Source organism: Ranitomeya variabilis, chromosome 5, assembly GCF_051348905.1.
Source record: "Ranitomeya variabilis isolate aRanVar5 chromosome 5, aRanVar5.hap1, whole genome shotgun sequence".
Classification (NCBI taxonomy): domain Eukaryota; kingdom Metazoa; phylum Chordata; class Amphibia; order Anura; family Dendrobatidae; genus Ranitomeya; species Ranitomeya variabilis.
The window spans coordinates 470,634,688-470,662,490 of NC_135236.1; the positions used below are offsets into that span (position 1 = coordinate 470,634,688).

At 45.0% G+C, this 27,803-nt stretch overlaps 1 protein-coding gene across 1 annotated transcript in view; it reads right to left on the bottom strand.

Moving 5' to 3' along the window:
- Nucleotides 1-27,803, bottom strand: part of TMTC2 (transmembrane O-mannosyltransferase targeting cadherins 2) — a 364,646-nt gene that overhangs the window by 39,091 nt on the left and 297,752 nt on the right. The window contains exon 10 of the mRNA XM_077265461.1: nucleotides 17,738-17,852. Within this exon, the coding sequence (XP_077121576.1) occupies nucleotides 17,738-17,852 (115 nt within the window). The remainder of the gene's footprint in view (nucleotides 1-17,737; nucleotides 17,853-27,803) is intronic.

The following is a 27,803-nucleotide window of genomic DNA, read 5'->3' on the forward strand; positions in this document are numbered from 1 at the left end:
TAACGCTCTGGTTTAATGGCATAAAAATTAAAAGTGTTTAAACTGCTAAATTTTCACCAAATTTCCATTATTTCACAAAGAAACGAAAGTTATATCAAAGAAATTGTAGGACTACCATGAAGTATAATATGTCTTGAAAAAACAATCCGAGAATACGTAGGATCCGTTGAAGTGTTCCAGAGTTATTACCACAAAGTGAAAAAATTATAAAATTTGGCCTGGTCAAGAAGGTGAAAATAGGCTCGTGGGTGAAGGAGTTAAGGTCACTACAATATATTTTTAATAACATTTATTTGAAATAGATATAAAATATAAAAACAAAATATAACAAAGATTTAAAACAAGAGTTTTTTGTTTTCTTCACAACCGAACACTTTTATAGGTCAAAAAGAGTCACTAATCCCCCTTTTCTTGCCTTGCTTTTCCCTACTTTTTAGTTCTCCACCAAAAATACTTGCCATCTTCAGTTTATCTCTATTATCTTTTTTTACACTTTAAAGCTGATGTTCTTAGGCCTACAGCTACATTATGACCTTTGCAATACAAAGTGTTACTTTATCATTTGGTCCAAGTATTTTCAATGAGGATATTAAAATTTAGAGCGCATTTTCCAGCACCAACTATCAGGCATCAAGACTTCACTATTACAGCATGCGATCTAACGGATATACAGTGGGGAAAACATGTAGTCAGCCACCAAATGTGCAAGTTCTCCCACCTAAAAAGATGAGAGAGGCCTGTGATTGACATCATAGGTAGACCACAACTATGAGAGTCAAAATGAGAAAACAAATCCAGAAAATTGCCGTGTCTGATTTGGCAAAATATATTTTGCAAATTATGGTGCAAAATAAGGAATTGGTCACCTAAAACATGCAAGATTTCTGGCTCTCACAAGCCTGTATCATCTTCTTTGAGGCTGTGTGCACACGTAGCATATTTTTCGCGTTTTTTTCACGGTTTTTCACTATAAAAACGCAATAAAACTGCGAAAAAAACGCTTACATTAAGCATCCTATGTAATAGAATGCATTCCGCATTTTTTGTGCACATGCTGCATTTTTTTCCTGAGCGGAATCGCATTCCAGAAAAAAACGCAGCATGTTCATTAAAATTGCGGAATCGCAGCGATTCTGCACCCATAGGAGTGCATTGATCCGCTTACTTCCCGCACGGGGCTGTGCACACCATGCGGGAAGCAAGCAGATCATGTGCGGTTGGTACCCAGGGTGGAGGAGAGGAGACTCTACTCCACGGACTGGGCACCATATAATTGGTAAAAAATAAAGAATTAAAATAAAAAATAGTCCTATACTCACCCTCTGATGGCCCCCGAAGTGTTCCTGCCTCTCCGGTGCATGATCTCTCTTCCGTTCCTATAGATGATGTGGTTCAGGACCTGTGATGACGTCACTGTCTTGTGATTGGTCGCGTGACCGCTCATGTGACTCACGCGACCAATCACAAGACAGTGACGTCATCGCAGGCCCTTCACTGCACTCCAGCTATAGGAACGGACGCCGCTGAGGTCTGCAGGTGAGTATAACCATGTTTTTTTATTTTTTTTATTATTTTTAAACATTCTATCTTTTACTATTGATGCTGCATAGGCTGCATCTATAGTAAAAAGTTGGTCACACTTGTCAAACACTATGTTTGACAAGTGTGACCAACCTGTCAGTCAGTTTTCCAAGCGATGCTACAGATCGCTTGGAAAACTCTAGCATTCTGCAAGCTAATTATGCTTGCAAAATGCTAGTTTTCTGCGGGTATATGCATGCTAATTCTGCATGCGATATACCCGCGGCAGGAGGCGCAGAATTGCCACGGAAATTTCCGCGGCAATTCTGCAACGTGTGAACTTAGCCTAAGAGGCTCCTCTGTCCTCCACTCATTACCTGTAGTAATGACACCTGTTTGAACTTGTTATCAGTATAAAAGACACCTGTCCACAACGTCAAAGTCACACTCCAAACTCCACCACAGTGATGACCAAAGAGCTGTCGAAAGACACCAGAAACAAAATTGTAGCCCTGGACCAGGCTGGGAAGTCTGAATCTGCAATAGGCAAGCAGCTTGGTGTGATTAAATCAACTGTGGGAGCAATAAGAAAATGGAAGACAAACAAGATCACTGATAATCTCCCATCTCTGGGGCTCCATGCAAGATCTTACCCTGTGGGGTTAAAATGATCACAAGAACGGTGAGCAAAAATCCCAGAACCACACGGAGGGACCTAGTGAATTACCTGCATAGAGCTGGGACCACTGTAACAAAGACTACCATAAGTAAAACACTACGCCGCCAGAGACTCAGATCATGCAATGCCAGAAGTGTCCCCCTGCTTAAGGCACTACATGTCCGGACCCGTTTGAAGTTTGCTAGAGAGCATATGGATTATCCAAAAGAGTATTGGGAGAATGTCATATGGTCTTATGAAACAAAAGTAGAACTGTTTGGTAGAAACAAAACTAATCATGTTTGGAGGAGACAGAATGCTGAGTTTCATCCAAAGAACACCACACCTACTGTGAAGCATGGGGGTGGCAACGTCATGCTTTTGGGCTGTTTCTCTGCAAAGGGACCAGGATGACTGATCCATGTACATGAAAGAATGGGGCCACGTAATGTGAGATTCTGAGTACAAATCTCATTCCACCAGCAAGGGTATTGAAGATGAAACTTGGATGGGTCTATCAGCATGATAATGATCCCATGCACACAGCCAGGGCAACGAAGGAGTGGCTTCGTAAGAAGCATATGAAGGTCCTGGAGTGGCCTAGCCAGTCTCCACATTTCAACCCCATAGAAAACCTTTGGAGGGAGTTGAAAGTCCATGCTGCCCAACTACAGGCCCAAAACATCACTGCTGTAGAGGAGCTCTGCTTGGAGGAATGGGCCAACATACCACCAGTGTGTGCCAACCTTGTGAGGACTTACAGAAAACGTTTGACCTCTGTCATTGCCAACAAAGGATATATAACAAAATGTTGAGATGAACTTTTGTTAATTACCACTTATTTTCTATCATAGTTTGCAAAATAAATCTTGCCAAATCAAAAAAGGTGATTTTATGTATTTGCTTTCTCATTTTGACTCCCATAGTTGTGGTCTACCTATGTTGTCAATTACAGGCCTCTCTCAGCTTTTTCAGTGGGAGAACTTGCACAATTGGTAGCTGACTAAATACTTTTTTCCACACTGTACTTTACTAGATTCCTATGACACAAAGTGAGTATTTAGAGTTAAACTACGTCCGACTCCAATTTTCTTCAAACGCTCTTTTATGTTGTTACTTGGCTATCACATTGGAAAGTATCTCACGCCACTGATCTTGCTGGGGAATACTTCGTAAGGGTTACTGTTAATATATGTAACCTCTAATACATTGCTGCTAATACTTAACCGATATGTGGCTGAGTGTTCAGATAATTAACTTTTATGTCAGAGAATACCACAAATATTTCATGGGCAATGTACAAGAACCAAGAATAATACCAACAGACAAAACATTTCCTTTGTAACCATAAAATGACCATAATCTTTACAGGAGAAGACAGAAAAATTGTGCTAAGTGACCACATGTGATGAATAACACTCAAAAACTTAGCATCAGTCATAGATTATTTCCTACTGGTCCAGACAATGGAATTCCTGGCATAGGCTTTTGTGTATTGCAAAACGGCAATTTCTTTGGGGTGGAAAAGGGGTGTGGGGATGTAAGCGCAGACAGCTATAAAGCAGAACATATGAATACATAAAATTCTATTATGCGTGGTCTATGAATCTAGTTAGAAGTTGCCTTTAATTGACTTAACAGTATAGTTAATACAGCATATTAGGCACAAATAAATTATACAATATACTGAAATGAGACCAGACTCTCCTACGACAGAATTGTGCATCCTTTTCATTATAAAGCTTCATCATGGGAACGATTTGCAACTATGGCGGGGAAAGTACAGCATTCAATCGCCCCATGTGACAGCAGCCTAACTGGGAAAGACAAAACAAGAAACTATGCACGTTTTTTTTTCCCTAATGAGCGGTTTAATGACACTTTTATTTCAGCTCTCCAAAGGAAGGTGCATTACTTCAATTAAATCTTTTAATTAGAAATATATAACTATTGGAAGCATTCTTGTAAATCACAGTATGCATAATACAGGACTGGGGAACAGAAATGTATGCAAGGTTAATAGCTAGCAGAGAACATAATTAAAGTTTCCAGTTGCACATCATGAAACCGACGCACTGCTAACTATCCAAGGACAATGAAAGGATAATAACTGTACACTCAACAGAAGAGTTCATTGCATGATAACTAGTTGAACTGCGACATTCTGATCAATCAATTACTCATCAAGTTGGAGCTTCACTTAATGCCTACTTTCACCGGCGCCATCAGAACACTAATCTAAGATTTAGAGATACGGTATATAGTTATTCATCTCATCCCTGAACTTATCATATTTGTGGCTTTCCCAATGGTAAAAAGAACAGATAGAAACGTTTGACCTCTGTCATTGCCAACAAAGGATATATAACAAAATGTTGAGATGAACTTTTGTTAATTACCACTTATTTTCTATCATAGTTTGCAAAATAAATCTTGCCAAATCAAAAAAGGTGATTTTATGTATTTGCTTTCTCATTTTGACTCCCATAGTTGTGGTCTACCTATGTTGTCAATTACAGGCCTCTCTCAGCTTTTTCAGTGGGAGAACTTGCACAATTGGTAGCTGACTAAATACTTTTTTCCACACTGTACTTTACTAGATTCCTATGACACAAAGTGAGTATTTAGAGTTAAACTACGTCCGACTCCAATTTTCTTCAAACGCTCTTTTATGTTGTTACTTGGCTATCACATTGGAAAGTATCTCACGCCACTGATCTTGCTGGGGAATAGTTCGTAAGGGTTACTGTTAATATATGTAACCTCTAATACATTGCTGCTAATACTTAACCGATATGTGGCTGAGTGTTCAGATAATTAACTTTTATGTCAGAGAATACCACAAATATTTCATGGGCAATGTACAAGAACCAAGAATAATACCAACAGACAAAACATTTCCTTTGTAACCATAAAATGACCATAATCTTTACAGGAGAAGACAGAAAAATTGTGCTAAGTGACCACATGTGATGAATAACACTCAAAAACTTAGCATCAGTCATAGATTATTTCCTACTGGTCCAGACAATGGAATTCCTGGCATAGGCTTTTGTGTATTGCAAAACGGCAATTTCTTTGGGGTGGAAAAGGGGTGTGGGGATGTAAGCGCAGACAGCTATAAAGCAGAACATATGAATACATAAAATTCTATTATGCGTGGTCTATGAATCTAGTTAGAAGTTGCCTTTAATTGACTTAACAGTATAGTTAATACAGCATATTAGGCACAAATAAATTATACAATATACTGAAATGAGACCAGACTCTCCTACGACAGAATTGTGCATCCTTTTCATTATAAAGCTTCATCATGGGAACGATTTGCAACTATGGCGGGGAAAGTACAGCATTCAATCGCCCCATGTGACAGCAGCCTAACTGGGAAAGACAAAACAAGAAACTATGCACGTTTTTTTTTCCCTAATGAGCGGTTTAATGACACTTTTATTTCAGCTCTCCAAAGGAAGGTGCATTACTTCAATTAAATCTTTTAATTAGAAATATATAACTATTGGAAGCATTCTTGTAAATCACAGTATGCATAATACAGGACTGGGGAACAGAAATGTATGCAAGGTTAATAGCTAGCAGAGAACATAATTAAAGTTTCCAGTTGCACATCATGAAACCGACGCACTGCTAACTATCCAAGGACAATGAAAGGATAATAACTGTACACTCAACAGAAGAGTTCATTGCATGATAACTAGTTGAACTGCGACATTCTGATCAATCAATTACTCATCAAGTTGGAGCTTCACTTAATGCCTACTTTCACCGGCGCCATCAGAACACTAATCTAAGATTTAGAGATACGGTATATAGTTATTCATCTCATCCCTGAACTTATCATATTTGTGGCTTTCCCAATGGTAAAAAGAACAGATAGAATCCTTACACTCAATATAATATTTCATAATGCACAAGTTATTACAGTTACCCTTCCATTAAAAACATCAAGTGTAAATGTTCACTTTACTTTCAGACAAGTTCATCTACTTTAACCCCTTCACGACCTCTGCCGTACTAGTACTGCACAGGTTGTGTCTCCCTCTTTGATGTTGGCTCCAGCGTTGAGCCCACATCTTTCCTGGCACATGTCAGCTGTTTTGAACAGCTGACATGTGCACGGAACAGTCGCGGGTGGAAACGAGATCCAAATGCGGCTATTAACTCGTTAAATGCCGCTGTCAAACTCTGACCAGCATTTATAGCACGCTTCCGACCATCGGGCCGTAAATCCATCCATTGGGGCGTAAATCCAGCCACCAGTGACCCCCCGTGATCGTGGGTCACCGGTGGGTTGGTATGACAACCTGAGGCCTCCTGGAGACCTCTATGGTTGTCACTGCTGGCTTGCTATGAGCACCACCCATTGGTGGGCACTCACAGCAAGTGAGCAATTCTACTACATACAGGTGATCTGATCATCGCCTGTATGCAGCAGAGCCGATGGGGTTATGGCAGCTTCTAGTCTCCCATGGAGACTATTGAAGAATACCAAAAGTAAAAAAAAAATAATCCCTTGACCCCCCCCCCCCAAGGGTGGTTTGCATCTTAATGACCGGGCCAAATTTTTAAAATTATGAACACCGTCCCTATATGAGGTTATAACTCTGGAACGCTTGCATGGATCCCGGTGATTCTGACATTGATTTCTTGTGACATATTGTACTTCATGTTAGTGGTAAAATGTCCTCAACATTACTTGCGTTTATTTGTGAAAAAAACGGAAATTTGGCAAAAATCTTGCAATTTTCCAACGTTGAGTTTTCATGCTCTTAAATCACAGAGATATGTCACACAAAATACTTAAAAAGTAACATTTTCCACATGTCTACTTTACATCAGCACAATTTTGGAACCAACATTTTTTTTTTGTTAGGGAGTTTTAAGGGTATGTGCACATGTAAGAATTTCTTGCAGAAAATTCCTGAAGAAAACCGGACATTTTCTGCAATAAAACCGCATGCGTTTTTTTCGTGTTTTTACCTCGTTTTTTGAGCGTTTTTTTTCTGGAGCTTTCCCAATGCATTATATAGCGGGAAAAACGCGAAAAAAACGCAAAATTAATGAACATGCTGCGTTTTTTACCACGATGCGTTTTTTTCGCGGAAAAAACGCATCATGTGCACAAAAATTGCAGAATGCATTCTAAATGATAGGATACATATATATGCATTTTTAAATGCATTTTTATAGCGAAAAAACGTAAAAAAAACCGCAACGTGTGCACACAGCCTAAGGCCGGTTTCACACGTCAGTGGCTCCGGTACGTGAGGTGACAGTTTCCTCACGTACCGGAGCCACTGACACACATAGACACATTAAAATCAATGCATCTGTGCAGATGTCATTGATTTTTTGCGGACCGTGTCTCCGTGTGCCAAACACGGAGACATGTCAGTGTTCGTGGGAGCGCACGTATTACATGGACCCATTAAAGTCAATGGGTCCGTGTAAAACACGTACCGCACACGGACGTTCTCCGTGTGCCGTGCAGGAGACAGCGCTCCAGTATACGCTGTCTCCCCCACATGGTGCTGAAGCCGCGATTCATATCTTCTGTGCAGCAGCGTTTGCTGTAAAGAAGATATGAATAATCCATATTTTTAGTGGTATTTCATGTTTAAAATAAAGCTCCATGTCCCCATCCCCTGTGCGCCCCCCCGCTGTTCTGAAAATACTCACCCGCCTCCCTCGTTGGCTGTCGCTGCTTCCTGTCCTGGCCGCACCTTCTATTGTATGCGGTCACGTGGGGCCGCCGATTACAGTCATGAATATGCGGCTCCACCTCCCATAGGGGTGGAGCCGCATATTCATTACTGTAAATGAGCGGCCCCACGTGACCGCATACAGTAGAAGGTGCGGCCAGGACAGGAAGCCGCGACAGCCAACGAGGGAGGCGGGTGAGTATTTTCAGAACAGCGGGGGGGGCGCACAGGGAGTGGGGACATGGAGCTTTATTTTAAACACGAAATACCGCTAAAAAAATGGATTATTCATATCTTCTTTACAGCAAACGCTGCTGCACAGAAGATATGAATCGTGGCTTCAGCACGATGCAGGGGACAGCGCTAAACTTTAGCGCTGTCTCCTGCACGGTGCGTGTGGTACCCAGTGGGCACACGGGAGGCACACGTGTGCCACACTGATGTGCCACAGAAACGCAGGGGCACACGGACACGGATAATTCCGGTACCGTTTTTTTCCGGTACCGGAATTATCTGGACCTGTGAAACTGGCCTAAGGATTAAAATAAGACCAGCAATTTCTCATTTTTACAACACCATTTTTTTTTTTAAGGGACCACATCAGATTTGAAGTCACTTTGAGGGGTCTATATGATAGAAAATACCCAAGTATGACACCATTCTAAAAACTGCACCCCTCAAGGTGCTCAAAACCACATTCAATTAGTGTACTAACCTTTCCGGTGTTTCACAGGAATTTTTGGAATGTTTAAAAAAAAAAATGAACATTTAACTTTTTTCACAAAAAAAAAAAAATGAACATTTAACTTTTTTCACAAAAAATTTACTTCAGATCCAATTTGTTTTATTTTACCAAGGGTAACAGGAGAAACTGGACCCCAAAAATTGTTGTACAATTTGTCCTGAGTACGCAGATACCCCATATGTGGGGAGGTAAGGGGGAACCACTGTTTGGGAGCATGGCAGAGCTCGGAAGGGAAGGAGAGCAGTTTGACTTTCCAATGCAAAATTGGCTGGATTTGTGATTGGACACCATATTGTGTTTGGAGAGCCCCTAATGTGCTTAAACAATGGAAACCCCCACAAGTGACACCATTTTGGAAAGTAGACCCCCTAAGGAACATATCTAGATTTGTGGTGAGCACTTTAGCCTACCAAGTTCTTCACAGAAATTAATAATATAGAGCCGTAAAAATAAAAAATCATATTTTTTCAAAAAAATTATTTTTCGCCCCCAATTTTTTATTTTCCCAATGGTAACAGGACAAATTGGACAAAAACTTTTGGGGTCCAGTTTCTTCTGAGTACGCTGATACCCCATATGTGGGGGGAACCACCGTTTGGGCGCATGGCAGAGCTTGGAAGGGAAGGAGTGCCGTTTGGAATGCAGACTTAGATGGAATAATCTGCGTTTGCAGAGCCCCTGGTGTACATAAACAGTAGAAACCCCCCACAAGCGTTGTGAGAACTTTGAAACCCCAAGGGTGTCACTCCAGTTTATAATGCAGAGCCGAGAAAATAAAAATTCCCACAAAAATTTTTTTAGCCCCCAGTTTTATATTTTCCCAAGGGCAATAGTTGAAACTGGACGCCAAAAGTTGTAGTCCAATTTGTCGTGAGTACGCTGATACCTCATATGTTGGGGTAAACCCCTGTTTGGGCACACGGGAGAGCTCGGAAGGGAAGGAGCACTGTTTTACTTTTTCAATGCAGAATTGGCTGGAATTGAGATTGGATGCCATGTCGCGTTTGGAGAGCCCCTGATGTGCCTAAGCAGTGGAAACCCCCCAATTGTAACTCCAACCCTAACCTGAACACACCCCTAACCCTAATCCCAACCCTAACCACACCCCTAATCCGGACACGACCCTAACCCTAATCCCAACCCTAACCACACCCCTAACCCCAACACAACCCTAACCTTAATCCCAACCATAACCCTAACCACACCCCTAACCCTGAAACACCCCTAACCCCAACCGTAAATGTAATCCAAACCCTAACTTTAGCCCCAGCCCTAAACCTAATGGGAAAATAGAAATAAATACATTTTTTATTTTATTATTTTTCCCTAACTAAGGGGGTGATGAAGGGGGTATGTATAGCGGGTTTTTGTTTGCCAGCTGTCTCACACACTAAAAGACGTTTTTTATTGCAAAAAATAGTTTTTGCATCACCACATTTTGAGAGCTATACTTTTTCCATATTTCGGCCCACAGAATTATGTGAGGTCTTTTTTTTTGCGGGATGAGTTGACGTTTTTAATGGTACCATTTTCGGGCAGTGACATTTTTTGATCGCTTTTTATTATGATTTTTGGGAGGAAAAATGAACAAAAACCAGCAATTCATGAATTTCTTTGTGAGGGGGGAGGACGTTTATACCGTTCCGCGTGTGGTAAAATTGATAAAGCAGTTTTATTCTTCGGGTTAGTACGATTACAGCGATACCTCATTTATACTTATTTTATGTTTGCTGCTTTTATGCAATAAAAACTATTTTATATAAAAAATTATTATTTTTGCATCGCTTTATTCTGAGGGCTATAACTTTTATTTTTTTGCTGATGACACTGTATGATGATAAAGCATTTTTTGCCTCGTTTTTAAATTTTTTTACGGTGTTCACTGAAGGGGTTAACTAGTGGGACAGTTTTATAGTTCGGGTCATTACGGAAGCGGCGATACTAAATATGTGTACTTTTGTTTTTTTTATTTACATAAAGAAATGTATTTTTTTGGAAAAATTTTTTTTTTTCTTTATTTAGAAATGTTTTTAAAAATATTTTCACACGTTAATTTTTTAAGTTTTTTACATTGTCCCAGAGTGGGACATCACTATATAGCGTCAGATCGCTGATCTGACATTTTGCACAGCACTGTGTCAGATCTGCAATCTGACAGGCAGTGCAGGAAGCTTGCCGGCGCCTGCTCTCAGCAGGTACTGACAAGCCACCTCCCTGCAGGACCCGGAAGGACCCCGAGGCCATCTTGGATCTGGGGCCTGTAGGAAGGAGACCCTCAGAAGAACGCGGTCACATTGCGTTGTTCTGAGGGTCTCAGGGAAGCGGTGCATTGCTTCCCTATGCCACCGGAATGCTGCAATCATGTTTGATCACAGTGTCCCGGTGGTTGAAGTGCCGGGAGCGGCTGTGATAATCAGCAGACACCCGGCCGTAGCCGGCCGCGCTCCCCGCGTGAGAGGGGCAGATCGCGTATTCCCGTCCATGGGAATTAAGTCCCAGGTCACATGGATGGGATAGTACGTCCTATGGCAGAAAGGGGTTAAAAAAAAATATTAAAGTTTAAATCACCCCCCTTATGCCCCATTCAAAATAAAACAATAAAAAAATCAAACATAAGCATATTTGGTATCGCTGCGTTCAGAATCGCCCGATCAATAAAAACAAAAATATTAACCTGATCGCTAAACGGCATAGCGAGAAAAAAAGTCAAAACGCCAGAATTACGCTTTTTTTGGTCGCCTCAACATTGCATTAAAAAGCAATAACGGGCGATCAAAACATCATATCTGACATCAAAATTATATCATTAGAAATGTCAGCTCGGCACGCAAAAAATAAGCTCTCACCAAACCCGAGATCGAAATGGAGACACTACGGGTATCGGAAAATGCACATTTAAAAAAAAAAAAAAAAAAAACTATGGATTTTTTTTTACCACTTACATAAAAAAGAACCTAGACATGTTTGGTGTCTATGAACTCGTATTGACCAGGAGAATATTGGCAGGTCAGTTTTAGCATTTGGTGAACATGATAAAAAAAAAATCCAAAAAATCGTTGTGGAAATGAACTTTTTTTGCAATTTCACCGCACTTGGATTTTTTTTCCATGTTTTTGAGTACATGATATGGTATAACCAATAGTGTCGTTCAAAAGTACAACTTGTCCTGCAAAAAACAAGCCCTCACATGGCCATACTGATGGAAAAATAAAAAAGTTATGGCTCTGGGAAGAAGGGGAGCGAAAAACAGAAACAAAAATGAAAAAGGGCAAGGTCTTGAAGGGTTTAATAGTGTGCTAAATAGACAAATCCACATTAACATTTAACCCCTTCACCCTGGGCCATTTTCCGTTTTTCCTCCCCTTCTACCAAGAGCCATAACTTTTATATTTTTTGTTAATATGGCCATACGAGGGGGGATTTTTATCAGGACAAATTGTCTTTTGATTTCACCATATAGCCTACTGGAAAACAAATTCCAAATGCCGTGAAATTGCACAAAAACTGCAATTCCACAATTGTTTTTTGAGTATTTCATTTACCATGTTTACTATATGGTAAAACTGACCTGGCAATATGATCCTCTGGGTCAGTATGAGTACGCAGATACCAAAAATGTATATTTTTTTTATTTAAGTGGTGAAAAAAAATCGTAAAGTGTGCTTGAAAAATCATCTGTTATTGCAATATTGCGGCGGACAAAAAAAAAAATCGTAATTCTGGAGTTTTGATTTTTTCTCTCGTTACACTGTTTATCGATTGGATTACGGTATATACTCAAGTATAAGACGAAACCCCTAATTTTGCCACAAAAAAATGGAAAAACTTATTGACTCAAGTATAAGCCTAGGGTGGGAAATGCAGCAGCTACTGGCAAATTTCAAAAATAAAAATAGATACCAATAAAAGTAAAATTGATTGAAACATCCGTAGGTTAACTGTTTTTGAATATCCAGTTTGAATCAGGAGACCCATATAATGCTCCATACAGTTCATGATGGGCCCCATAAGATGCTCCATCTTAAAATATGCCCCATATAATGCTGCACAAAGGTTAATGGCCCCATAAGATGCTCCATAGATTATGCCCCATATAATGCTGCACAAAGGTTGATGGCCCCATAAGATGCTCCATAGAATATTATGCCCCATATAATGCTGCACAAAGGTTGATGGCCCCATAAGATGCTCCATAGATTATGCCCCATATAATACTGCACAAAGGTTGATGGCCCCATAAGAAGATCCATAGATTATGCCCCATATAATGCTGCACAAAGGTTGATGGCCCCATAAGATGCTCCATAGATTATGCCCCATACAATGCTGCACAAAGGCCGATGGCCCCATAAGATGCTCCATAGATTATGCCCAATACAAAGCTGCACAAAGGTTGATGGCCCCATAAGGTGCTCCATAGATTATGCCCCATACAATGCTGCACAAAGGTTGACGGTCCCATAAGATGCTCCATAGCACATTATACCCCATATGCTGATGCGATGAAAAAAAAAAAATGACATACTCTCCTCTCGTCACTCAGGCCCCCGGCACTTGCGATATTCACCTGTTCCCGTTCCACCGCTGCACGCCGCTGTGTCTTCCGTCTCTCTGCAGTGACTGTTCAGGCAGAGGGCACACACTAACCACGTCATCGCGCCCTCTGACCTGAATGTCACAGCCAGAGGACGAGGAAGACGGAGCTTGGCGGTGGAACGGGGACAAGTGAATATTTCACAATGATCACCATCCCCGTTATACTCACCCTCCCGGCGCGGTCCCTGCTTCTCCGTCGCCCCGGGCTGGGAGCTTGTTCCTTTGTTCAGCGGTCACTGGTACGGCTCATTAAAGTAATGAATATGCGCTCCACCCCACTCGCGTCCATATTAATTACTTTAATGAGTGGTACCACGTGACCGCTGAACACAGGAAGAGCTGCCAGTGCCCGGAGACCATCGCATTGCATCGAAGAAGCAGGGACCGCAGTGGGAGCAGGTGAGTATGATGTGAGAGCTGCCGCTCCCCGTCCCCGCCGACCCCCTGGGAATGACTCTAGTGTATGCCGAGAGGGGCACTTTCAGCCTAAAAAAATGGGCTGAAAATCTCAGCTTATGCTAGAGTATATACGGTAATTTATTTTATATTTTGATAGCTTGCACATTTCTAAATGCAGCAATACCAAATTTGTGTATATTTTATTGTTTCATTTTCAATGGGGCAAAAAGGGGTCATTTGAACTTGTTTTTTTTATATATATGTTTTTAAAACCTTTTTTATCCATTTTTTATTTTATTTAATAGTCCCCATTGGAGACTTGAAGCTGCAATCGTCCAATTATTTGTGCTATATATAGCAGTGCTTCAGCCAGCATTCATAGGAGAATTGTAATGTCAGGCACAGGGGTCACCAGCAGATCCCCAGCTGTTATGACAACCCATTGGTGCCACACGGGGCATCAACGGCCAGGATGAATGACGCACTTCCTACTGGAGAATCTTAAATCCCACTGTCAAGAGATTGACACCAGGAATTAACTGGCTAACAGCCATGGGCAGAGCAACACTCTACCCATGGCTGTTAAAGGCACACGAAGGATGATTAAGTCAGCTATCATGTGTTGGTAATGATGCGGGTTCAACATGTGAGCATGCATCAGAGTCAGGGACATGACATACACTATGACGTTAATATACGTCATATGTCATGATGGAGTTAAACATTATGTTGTTTTACCCTACAGACGTCACTCCAAAGTTCCAGCCACTAGATGTGCCACTTGCACCAGTGACCCCATTCCGTCACACCTCCTCCAGTCCCTTTCCCCGGCTGTCACCTCTCACCTAACAAAATATTCAACCTTTCTCTCACTTCCGGTATTTTTCAATCCTCATTTAAGCATGCCATCATACATCCATTACTTAAAAAACCCTCCCTCGACCAAAACTGTGCCGCTAATTATAGACCTGTCTCTAACCTTCCCTTCATCTCCAAACTCCTAGAACGCCTTTTCCACTCTTACCCGCTATCTCTCAGATAACTCTCTTCTCGACCCTCTTCAATCTGGCTTCCGCTCTTTACACTCTACTGAAACTGCCTTCACTAAAGTCTCTAATGACCTACTAACAGCTAAATCTAATGGTCATTACTCCATGCTAATTCTCTTGGATCTCTCCACAGCATTCGATACTGTGGATCATCAGCTCCTCCTCACTATGCTCCACTCCATCGGCCTCAAGGACACCATTCTCTCCTGGTTCTCCTCCTATCTCTCTGACCGATCCTTCACTGTATGTTTTGCTGGTTCCTCCTCCTCTCACCTTCCCCTTACTGTTGAGGTTCCTCAAGGATCAGTCCTCGGCCCCCTCCTCTTCTCTTTGTATACTGCCCCTATTGGACAAACAATCAGTAGATTTGGTTTCCAGTACCATCTCTATGCTGACGACACCCAATTATACACCTCTTCTCCTGTTATCACGCCGACCTTTTTAGAAAACACCAGTGATTGTCTTACTGCTGTCTCTAACATCATGTCCTCCCTCTATCTGAAACTGAACCTGTCAAAAACTGAACTCCTCGTTTTCTCTCCCTCTACTAACCTACCTTTGCCTGACATTGCCATCTCCGTGTGCAGTTCCACCATTACTCCAAAGCAACATGCCCGCTGCCTTGGGGTCATCCTTGATTCCAAGCTTTCATTCACCCCCCACATCCGATCACTGGCTCGCTCTTCTTATCTGCATCTCAAAAACATTTCTAGAATTCGCCCTTTTCTTACTTTCGACTCTGCAAAAACTCTTACTGTTTCACTTATTCATTCTCGTCTGGACTATTATAACTCTCTACTAATCGGCCTCCCTCTTACCAAACTCTCCCCGCTCCAATCTGTCCTGAATGCTGCTGCCAGGATCATATTCATTACCAACCGCTAAACCGATGCCTCTACCTTGTGCCAGTCAATACATTGGCTACCCATCCACTCCAGAATCCAGTACAAAACTACTACCCTCATCCACAAAGCACTCCATGGCTCAGCACCACCCTACATCTCCTCTCTGGTCTCAGTCTACCACCCTACCCGTGCCCTCTGCTCCGCTAATGACCTCAGGTTAGCATCCTCAATAATCAGAACCTCCCATTCCCATCTCCAAGACTTTACACATGCTGCGCCGATTCTTTGGAATGCACTACCCAGGTTAATACGATTAATCCCCAATCCCCACAGTTTTAAGCGTGCCCTAAAAACTCATTTGTTCAGATTGGCCTACTGCCTCAACGCATTAACCTAACTATCCCTGTGTGGCCTATTAAAAAAAGAAAAAAAAAAACATAATGCGGTTCCTCGCATCATGTTCTCATACACTTTATGCAGTCAATAGCCCTCTGTGTCTGTACTGCTACATACTTAGGCAGTTAACTGGTTCATGCAGCTTTACATGAACACCCGAGCCTTACACTATGGCTGGTCCAAATAACTAAAGCAATTGTTACCATCCACCTCTCGTGTCTCCCCTTTTCCTCATAGTTTGTAAGCTTGAGAGCAGGGACCTCATTCCTCCAGGTATCTATTTTGAACTGTGATTTCTGTTATGCTGTAATGTCTATTGTCTGTACAAGTCTCCTCTATAATTTGTAAAGCGCTGCGGAATATGTTGGTGCTATATAAATAAAAATTATTATCATTATGTGCCCCTTCTAACTTTCTGCCCACTGGCAACCTTAAGACAGGGGCGGCATACAGCAGATGGGGAGGGTATGGATGAGTATTGTTAAAAGCGCTCCTTCCACAATTATTTTGCTGTGTAAACAGGATGCAATCACCCAATGAACAAGCAAAATACTCGTTCATAGGGTGAAATGATCTTTAGCGCAGAAGTTACTGGACTTATTACACTGATGTTGCTCAAAACAACTTGGGTGCACATAAAGACAACAAGACTATGCTTTTACCAGAGTTTTCTGTGACATATTTGTTTTAGTAGATACTTTGTAAATATTACTTTAGAAAAATAAATTAGCAATTTTGGAACATCCTTTTAGAACTCTGCCTTGTACTATTCCTATTTTATTCCACCCTGAAATGCATTAATAAATTGACAATTGGGCAGAGAATTGGCACTGTAAAAGTGTCCTTACATATGATGACACTACCCAATCAATCAGTGCTGACAGCGTCAGACTGTGTAATAACTTAGCCTATTGACTAAGAAAATTACAGTACAATGCCTAGTACTCAATCAGACCACTTTTAGATTTTATGGTGGTAGTATGAAGGAATACAATTAATTGATAAAATAGACACTTAACCTCAACACAAAATGACATATAGTCACTGGGGCGTGTGGAGAGGGCTCAGGAACTGTGCTCTCTCAATATGTGGTAAATGCTTGCTAGGTTATACAGTTGGCATCTGTATCTCCTAATAAACGTATTGGGAGGTACAGCTCTGTACTTTGCGACCACTAAGCAACATATGGGGCGGCTGAGTTCTATCCCATACAGCATGTGGTTTTGGCTGAGGCTCGAGTGGATTTCAGCTGACCGGTGGGGGTGTTGGACCCCAGCAATCTCATATTGATGACATGTCCAAGGGATAAAGTGTAGTACTATTGGTTGAATATTTGAGCTTCTTGGAATTTGATGGTAAAGTCATTTTATTACTTTCTTCAATGAATATCAAAGTAACAGCTTTCCAATCAAATGCTAAGAAGAAAACTGAATAAAAACAACCATGGCTGCATTACCGGTAGTATTGAGTCAAAAAATGTTTTTTACATAAACAGTTATGACAGATACATAGTACCCTTCTTACTGGGTCTCCCTCCAATCACAATAATGTGGGTCCCATTTTTCCCAACTTAATGGGACAATTTACTGAAATGTATAAACTTTCAATACAGCGACATCATGCATGCTCAACCACACTTCATTCAGCAGCCTTCAAAATACCATCTACCCGTTGGATAACAGGTGTTTTGATTATGAAAACCCCTTTAAAAGCTAAAAAAAAAAATCTCTATTTTGGCTGAGAACGTGCACGGAGATCATCACATAATGATTACGTCTCTATGGACCTATGTTACAAAGCAGGCCACTTACCTAAGCATATGAGCTGCATTGAAGACAACATCAAATTCAGAGCTGTCCAATTCTGCAGCTTTCTTGGCCATTTTTGCTGCTTCTACAATACGACCTTCTTCCAGAAGAAACTGGCCTAAAATGCAAATACATATAATCAGATGTCAAGAAATAGCACCGCTGAATTCAGTGGTAGAGGAAAGGCAGTGAACGCAGCTGTCAGCGAGCACATTCATGCTTTATCTTGGTGATGGATGTCATCTGCCTCATCCTACCTTTTCCTATGCTGCAATCATTAACTCCCCTGCAATAATTCAATCCAGAATGAAAGCTCTTCGTGTTCCACCTCTACACAGAGAGCAGGGCCAGGAAAGTTTTTTTTCTTTTCCTAAGTGATTAAATCTGGCCAAAAAACTTTTAGAACCAATTAGCAGCTATCAGATGACCACATAAAGCAGTGGTTATCTGTGTTTTGCTTTTCTGATATCTCATCATGAAGCACAAGCAAAGCAGAACTTAGGGTACCATCACACATTGAAATTTCCATCGCTACGACGTTACGATTCGTGACGTTCTAGCGATATCGTTACGATATCGCAGTGTCTGACACGCAGCAGCGATCAGGGATCCTGCTGAGAATCGTACGTCGTAGCAGATCGTATGGAACTTTCTTTCGTCGCTTGATCACCCGCTGTCATCGCTGGATCGTTGTGTGTGACAGCGATCCAGCGATGTCTTCGCTTGTAACCAGGGTAAACATCGGGTAACTAAGCGCAGGGCCGCGCTTAGTAACCCGATGTTTACCCTGGTTACAAGCGTAAACGTAAAAAAACAAACCGTACATGCTCACCCGTCGGTGTCCTTCAGGTCCCTTGCCGTCTGCTTCCTGCTCTGAGTGCCGGCCGGAAAGTGAGAGCAGATCACAGTGGTGCTGCGATCTGCTCTCACTGTACGGCTGCACTCAGAGCAGGAAGCAGACGGCAACGGACCTGAAGGACACCGACGGGTGAGTATGTACTGTTTGTTTTTTTACGTTTACGCTGGTAACCAGGGTAAACATCGGGTTACTAAGCGCGGCCCTGCGCTTAGTTACCCGATGTTTACCCTGGTTACCCGGGGACTTCGGCATCGCTCCAGCGCCGTGATTGCAACGTGTGACCGCAGTCTACGACGCTGGAGCGATATTCATACGATCGCTGCGACGTCACGGATCGTGCCGTCGCAGCGATGAAAATTTCAATGTGTGACGGTACCCTTACTCCAGTAAGGTGGTCAATTAATAATATTAAAAAAAGTGTAAGAAGATAAAACTTAAGATAACACCAGTGATATGTTAACAATGTTCCACATATCCTGACGTGTGTAGTGCGAGTTGCAAGATATTTAGGATATCTAATATATAATTGCCTAGAATACTACTTCCTGCAATTTGTGCCAACTTCCGTGGCTTTGTCCGGAGCTATTGTCCGGAGCTAATGTCCGTAGCTAATGTCCGGAGATAAGTGACGTCACCAGTGTCCTACACCCAGGCAGAGCACAGTGGCCCCAGGCAGAGCACAGGGGCCCCAGGCAGAACATGGGGCCCCAGGCAGAGCACAGGGGCCCCAGGCAGAGCACAGTGGCCCCAGGCAGAGCACACACCAAATCGGAGGCCGAGGGGCCCCTCCAACCAAATCGGAGGCCGAGTAGCCCCGCCCACCAAATCGGAGGCCGAGGGGCCCCGCCCACCAAATCGGAGGCCGAGGGTCCCCACCCACCAAATCGGAGGCCGAGGGTCCCCACCCACCAAATAGGAGGCCGAGGGGCCCCGCCCACCAAATCGGAGGCCGGGGGTCCCCGCCCACCAAATCGGAGGCCGAGGGGCCCCGCCCACCACATCGGAGGCCGATGGGCCCCGCCCACCAAATCGGAGGCCGAGGGTCCCCGCCCACCAAATCGGAGGCCGAGGGTCCCCGCCCACCAAATCGGAGGCCGAGGGTCCCCGCCCACCAAATCGGAGGCCGAGGGTCCCCGCCCACCAAATCGGAGGCAGAGGGACCCCGCCCACCAAATCGGAGGCAGAGGGACCCCGCCCACCAAAGTGGAGGCCGAGGGTCCCTGACCACCAAATCGGAGGCCGAGGGTCCCTGCCCACCAAATCGGAGGCCGAGGGTCCCTGCCCACCAAATCGGAGGCCGAGTGTCCCCGCCCACCAAATCGGAGGCCGAGGGTCCCCGCCCACCAAATCGGAGGCCGAGGGTCCCCGCCCACCAAATCGGAGGATAAGGGGCCCCGCCCACCAAATCGGAGGCCGAGGGGCCCCACCAACCAAATCGGAGGCCGAGGAGCCCCGCCCACCAAATCGAAGGCCGAGCGGCCCCGCCCACCAAAGCGGAGGCAGAGGGACCCCGCCCACCAAATCGGAGGCCGTGGGGCCCCGCCAACCAAAGCGGAGGCCGAGGGTCCCCGCCCACCAAATCGGAGGCAGAGGGACCCCGCCCACCAAATCGGAGGCCGAGGGGCCCCGCCCACCAAAGCGGAGGTCGAGGGTCCCCGCCCACCAAATCGGAGGCCGAGGGTCCCCGCCCACCAAATCGGAGGCCGGTCCCCGCCCACCAAATCGGAGGCCGAGGAGCCCCGCCCACCAAAAGTAAGTGCGGCCCCAAAAGTAAGTGCGCCCCCGGGTGCAAAAGTAAGTGCGCCCCCGGGTGCAAAAGTAAGTGCGCCCCCGGGTGCAAAAGTAAGTGCGCCCCCGGGTGTAAAAGTAAGTGCGCCCCCGGGTGCAAAAGTAAGTGCGTCCCCGGGTGCAAAAGTAAGTGCGCCTCCGGGTGCAAAAGTAAGTGCGCCCCCGGGTGCAAAAGTAAGCGCGCCTCCGGCCCCGGGTGCAAAAGTAAGCGCGCCCCCCAGTCCCGTGTGTGAAAAGTGCTGCTGTAAAGCTGGTAGCGCTGTTCAAGCACCATGTATTTCCTTCAGGAAATGCCCATCTAATATATAATTGCCTAGAATACTACTTCCTGCAATTTGTGCCAACTTCCGTGGCTTTGTCCGGAGCTAATGTCCGGAGCTAATGTCCGGAGCTAATGTCCGGAGATAAGTGACGTCACCAGTGTCCTACACCCAGGCAGAGCACAGGGGCCCCAGGCAGCATATGGGGCCCCAGGCAGAGCACAGTGGCCCCAGGCAGAGCACAGGGGCCCCAGGCAGCATATGGGGCCCCAGGCAGAGCACAGTGGTCCCAGGCAGAGCACAGGGGCCCCAGGCAGCCTATGGGGCCCCAGGCAGAGCACAGTGGCCCCAGGCAGAGCACAGGGGCCCCAGGCAGCATATGGGGCCCCAGGCAGAGCACAGGGGCCCCAGGCAGCATATGGGGCCCCAGGCAGAGCACAGTGGCCCCAGGCAGAGCACAGGGGCCCCAGGCAGAACATGGGGCCCCAGGCAGAGCACAGGGGCCCCAGGCAGCATATGGGGCCCCAGGCAGAGCACAGGGGCCCCAGGCAGAGCACAGGGGCCCCAGGCAGCATATGGGGCCCCAGGCAGAGCACAGGGGCCCCAGGCAGCATATGGGGCCCCAGGCAGAGCACAGTGGCCCCAGGCAGAACATGGGGCCCCAGGCAGAGCACAGGGGCCCCAGGCAGAGCACAGGGGCCCCAGGCAGCATATGGGGCCCCAGGCAGAGCACAGGGGCCCCAGGCAGCATATGGGGCCCCAGGAAGAGCACAGTGGCCCCAGGCAGCATATGGAGCCCCAGGCAGAGCACAGTGGCCCCAGGCAGAATATGGGGCCCCAGGCAGAGCACAGTGGTCCCAGGCAGAGCACAGGGGCCCCAGGCAGCTTATGGGGCCCCAGGCAGAGCACAGTGGCCCCAGGCAGAACATGGGGCCCCAGGCAGAGCACAGTGGCCCCAGGCAGAGCACAGGGGCCCCAGGCAGAACATGGGGCCCCAGGCAGAGCACAGGGGCCCCAGGCAGAGCACAGGGGCCCCAGGCAGCATATGGGGCCCCAGGCAGAGCACAGGGGCCCCAGGCAGCATATGGGGCCCCAGGCAGAGCACAGTGGCCCCAGGCAGAGCACAGGGGCCCCAGGCAGCATATGGGGCCCCAGGCAGAGCACAGTGGTCCCAGGCAGAGCACAGGGGCCCCAGGCAGCCTATGGGGCCCCAGGCAGAGCACAGTGGCCCCAGGCAGAGCACAGGGGCCCCAGGCAGCATATGGGGCCCCAGGCAGAGCACAGTGGTCCCAGGTAGAGCACAGGGGCCCCAGGCAGCCAATGGGGCCCCAGGCAGAGCACAGGGGCCCCAGGCAGCATATGGGGCCCCAGGCAGAGCACAGGGGCCCAAGGCAGCATATGGGGCCCCAGGCAGAGCACAGGGGCCCCAGGCAGAGCACAGGGGCCCCAGGCTGAACATGGGGCCCCAGGCAGAGCACAGGGGCCCCAGGCAGCATATGGGGCCCCAGGCAGAGCACAGGGGCCCCAGGCAGAGCACAGGGGCCCCAGGCAGAGCACAGCGATATTTTGGACCACTGTGCAGTGTTTCAGACCCCCTGTGTGATGTCTGGGGCCCTGTTCTATAGTATATTAAAGATTAAAGTAACGTATATTAAAGTATATTATAGATCAAATTTGACACGTTTATGAGCACCATTGAGTGATATACTCAAGAGTGACATAATTTTTCAACATTTTATGGTTTCAAACTGTAAACACTCAGAGTTTTTTTTTTACTTCAACCAGAAAACCTTAACGGTTCATAAAAAACTTGACTGTTCAGGATATGATAAAAGTCATAGTATTCTGAATCTTTAACGTATAAAGATACCTTTACATGGGGTGATTATTGGTTCCAGAGAGGCATTCGGCCAATAATCATACACATGGCTGGTGACAGGACAATACAATATAAACGTTCAAAGGTAAACACTGATAACATTAAAATCTAATATATAATTGCCTAGAATACTACTTCCGGCAATTTGTGCCAACTTCCGTGGCTTTGTCCGGAGATAATGTCCGGAGATAAGTGACGTCACCAGCGTCCTACACCCGCTCAGGGTGGACAAAGATATATGCCTTCGTGGTGCGCGGCACTTTTCTGATTGGTTGCCGCCTGCCGCGAGCGACCAATCAGAAATGTGCCGTACTGTCAAGAATTGTCAAGAGCTGGTGAGTGCAGCCATTTTTTGTTCTTTCTTACTATTATTTATTAATTGTATTATTCTTACATTTGAATAAATAAAGTATATATGGATTCTAGACTCCCGATTCTTTAGAATCGGGCTGCCATCTAGTACAGTACATAATTATATTACAGACAGTCAAGGGTTTTTCTTGCATATCACAAAAAAGTATATAATTTCTACTAGATGGAGGCCTGAAGCTATCGCATAGGGAGGGCGGTAATGTCACGATGGGGCAGGCTTTGCAGCATTGAGAATCTCTCCCCCATGTGCTCACCCACCTATCCACTTTCTCTTTCCCCATGTGCTGAATTCTCCCGTCTGTGTGCTCTTCTTTCACCTGTCTACCCCATGTGCTATCCCCCTTATCTGCTGTCTCTCTCCTTCCTGTGCTGTGTTCTCCCCTCATGTGCTGTCCCGTTTGAGCTGTCTCCCCCCTGTGCTCTGTCTCTCTCACCCCTGTGCACTTTCTCTCTCCCCCATCCGCTGTCTTCCCCTCTCATGTCATCTCTTCTTTGACCTGTGTACCCTCTCGTACACGGTCAGACACAGACAATTTTAAAATGAACTTTCGATCGTGGGAAAACTGCTTTAATGTATCCGGCTTCCTCTGTCTGTAGACACGTTGCGCATCTGCTGCAGGGATCAGCCGAATGATTCACCGGGCCTGTGCAGAATTCTCGCAGGCGCAGTAAATCAGATCGCAGCCATTTTTGTGCAGACAGATAGCAGCGGTCACATTAAAACTGTGCATGCGCTCCTCATGTACAAAGATGGCGGCGGTCAGTTAATCACTCAGCTGATCCCGGCGGCTTGTTCGCGATGGTGTTCCGCAGGTGGTACTGCGCAAGAGGCTGCGTACGGCGTATACAGTGTGTGTGTGTATGTGGTGTATACGGCGTTTACAGTGTGTGTGTATGTGAGTGTGTGTACCACCAGCAGTTTCCTTATTGGGACACCCATCACTTGGGTGTCCCAATATGGCGGTCGGTTAACTTCCGCCGCTTGGAATTTTGGGATCCAGACTCATCTGGACGGAACAGGATGTGAAGACATTACAAGGTAAGTATATATTAAGATAGTAAGACATTGGAATCCTCTACAAAATTTGCAGAAAGGAGAGGGGGGTCTCTTCAGTATATGATCGAACGACAATGCCAAAAACCCATTTGAAATTGTGATGACATTAAGCTACCTCCCCAAAGCTTGAGTGTTGCATTGTGTTCTGCTGCTCGATAACATACAGGTTAGTCTAGCAAGAAGTCAGTAACTGGTTAATACTTTCTGCTGGATATTGGCTTTACATCAAGTGCATTAGCGTCCTAATTCAGCAAAGGCGAGGGCAAAATGAAATGCGAGACACGTGATTCACTCTAATGAATGAGGCGCAAACCGGCATTCAGTGTGCAGTGTGCACAACAACACACATCTTACCCCAGCCAATGACTGGAGTACGATTTGTTGCATAAAGTACATCAACACTCGTCAAGAGATTGAAAAGCAGGGGTTGCCAAGACCCATTTTGCCACATCCCAGCTCTATTCACAGAGTTGAAGCTGGGAGAAAATGGCAAGGAAATGTAAAAGTTTGCAATAATTTTGAGACTTTTGAAACCTTTTTAAACCAGTTTTTTGGCATAAAAGCTTTAATGAATTGAGGTCTAAGTCTTGCTGATCAGCCAATGGCAGAGCCGGTCAGCACACCACCCTACTTTGATCTTCACTTGGCAGTCAGTCCTTGACAGTTTTACCAGCAAGGACTCACTCTGGCTACGTTACTCCTGTTAATCCCTTTTATCTGTGCCAAATTAATTGATACCTGTTACTGACCCTGAAATTACTAACCATCTGCTTCACTGATGACTAACTGATTCAGTGCTCCATATTCTGATCTCAGTACTCCATCTACTGTCTCTGCCTTCTTATTTTATCATTACATCCATCTCTCTGTTATTTTCCTAGCAAGACAATTATCTCCTTCCAACTCACTTCACTGGCCAAAGGCTGGGCAGGGGTTGTGTAAGTCAAGATCCAAGTAAAGGAGTTATAACATGAAGGCTGTAGTGAACCTGGAACCTGTTAAGATAAGTGGCTTACTCTAAGTCAGTTGGTGGAAGTGCTTCTTAGAGTTCCTAGATTTCCACATATGGACCTAGTATAACACTGTGATTGCAAAAATTAGAGACTCATATGATAAAACCGCCACCAATGCATTGTTGCCATATAGATTTTGCTTCCAATCACCAACTACATATATATCCATACATTAGAGCCCACTTTTCTAGCAAATATTGATAAATTCAGCAGTGGTGGACCCATGTGACAGGGTCACTGCTGGCAGAGGCAGGAGATGTGGAGGGCTCCAGGCCGGTAGGACAGGGTGCTCAGTGCTGGCAAGAGTTGGGCCATGGCTGTGGGCCTCAGGCTGGTATGATGAGATGTTCAGTGGTGTAGGGGCTCCACGACATTTTGTGAAAGCCCTGAGCCCCGCACTTTCCATACTTTCAAATGCGGTGGACTCAGTGAAAATGACTGCCAGAGGCAGCGCATGCACAATTGAGATCTCAGGAGCCGAGATCTCGACAGATGAGATCTCGGTGTAGAGATCATATCTTGTGCATGTGTTACATCAGGTGGGCATTTTCCCGGGTTTTCAAAAAATGTCGGCAGAGCCCCCGAACCACCGAACACCTGGGGCCCACAGCCATTGCCTGACTCCTGCCTCCGTCAGAAGCTTCCGGCAGCAGTGCCTCTGGGACTCCGCACTTCCGCAACTGGTAAGCTCCACCGCAGCTACAATTCAGATTATAAGACGCACACGAATTTTACCCTAAAATTTCCAGGAAAAAAATTGTGTCTTATAAATCGAGGAATATGGTATATATAGATATACACACACATATATATACAGTGCCTACAAGTAGTATTCAACCCCCTGCAGATTTAGCAGGTTTACACATTTGGAATTAACTTGGCATTGTGACATTTGGACTGTAGATCAGCCTGGAAGTGTGAAATGCACTGCAGCAAAAAAGAATGTTATTTCTTTGTTTATTTTTTTTTTAAATTGTGAAAAGTCTTTTCAGAGGGTCATTTATTATTCAACCCCTCAACCCACCAGAATTCTGTTTGGTTCCCCTAAAGTATTAAGAAGTAGTTCAGGCACAAAGAACAATGAGCTTCACATGTTTGGATTAATTATCTCTTTTTACAGCCTTTTCTGACTATTTAAGACCCTCCCCAAACTTGTGAACAGCACTCAAACATGGTCAACATGGGAAAGACAAAGGAGCATTCCAAGGCCATCAGAGACAAGATCGTGGAGGGTCACAAGGCTGGCAAGGGGTACAAAACCCTTTCCAAGGAGTTGGGCCTACCTGTCTCCACTGTTGGGAGCATCATCCGGAAGTGGAAGGCTTATGGAACTACTGTTAGCCTTCCACGGCCTGGACAGCCTTTGAAAGTTTCCTCCCGTGCCGAGGCCAGGCTTGTCCGAAGAGTCAAGGCTAACCCAAGGACAACAAGGAAGGAGCTCCGGGAAGATCTCATGGCAGTGGGGACATTGGTTTCAGTCAATACCATAAGTAACGTACTCCACCGCAATGGTCTCCGTTCCAGACGAGCCCGTAAGGTACCTTTACTTTCAAAGCGTCATGTCAAGGCTCGTCTACAGTTTGCTCATGATCACTTGGAGGACTCTGAGACTGACTGGTTCAAGGTTCTCTGGTCTGATGGGACCAAGATCGAGATCTTTGGTGCCAACCACACGTGACGTTTGGAGACTGGATGGCACTGCATACGACCCCAAGAATACCATCCCTACAGTCAAGCATGGTGGTGGCAGCATCATGCTGTGGGGCTGTTTCTCAGCCAAGGGGCCTGGCCATCTGGTCCGCATCCATGGGAAAATGGATAGCACGGCCTACCTGGAGATTTTGGCCAAGAACCTCCGCTCCTCCATCAAGGATCTTAAGATGGGTCGTCATTTCATCTTCCAACAAGACAACGACCCAAAGCACACAGCCAAGAAAACCAAGGCCTGGTTCAAGAGGCAAAAAATCAAGGTGTTGCAGTGGCCTAGTCAGTCTCCTGACCTTAACCCAATTGAAAACTTGTGGAAGGAGCTCAAGATTAAAGTCCACATGAGACACCCAAAGAACCTAGAGAACTTGGAGAAGATCTGCATGGAGGAGTGGGCCAAGATAACTCCAGGGACCTGTGCCGGCCTGATTAGGTCTTATAAAAGACGATTATTAGCTGTAATTGCAAACAAAGGTTATTCCACAAAATATTAAACCTAGGGGTTGAATAATAATTGACCCACACTTTTATGTTTAAAATTTATAAAAATTTAACTGAGCAACAAAACTTTTTGGTTTGTAAGATTTATGCATCTGTTAATAAATCCTGCTCTTGTTTGAAGTTTGAAGGCTCTAACTTATTTGCATCTTATTAAACCTGCTAAATCTGCAGGGGGTTGAATACTACTTGTAGGCACTGTATATATATATATATATATATACACACACACACACACACACACACACACACACACACACACACACACACACACACACACACACACTTCTTTTTACTTTAGTGCAAATTTGTATGTTATTTGCCAAGGGGGAATTGCTTATGGGATTCTTTTGGGGCACGTATTTAGACTGTTTGGTATAGTTACCCATATCTCTGGAACCGTATGTCAGATTTAAGAAAATATAAATAACTGAATAATAGGGGAGCAGAAATAAAACGAGGACAAAAAATGGCCACTATTGACCTTGTGACAAGTTGTGTTTAACCCCTTCATGACCAGAGGTATTTTCGGTTTTGAGTTTTCGTTTTTTGCTCCCCAGAGCTCTAATTTTTTTATTTTTCCGTCAATATTGCCGTGTGAGGGCTTGTTTTTCACAGGAAAAGTTGTACTTTTGA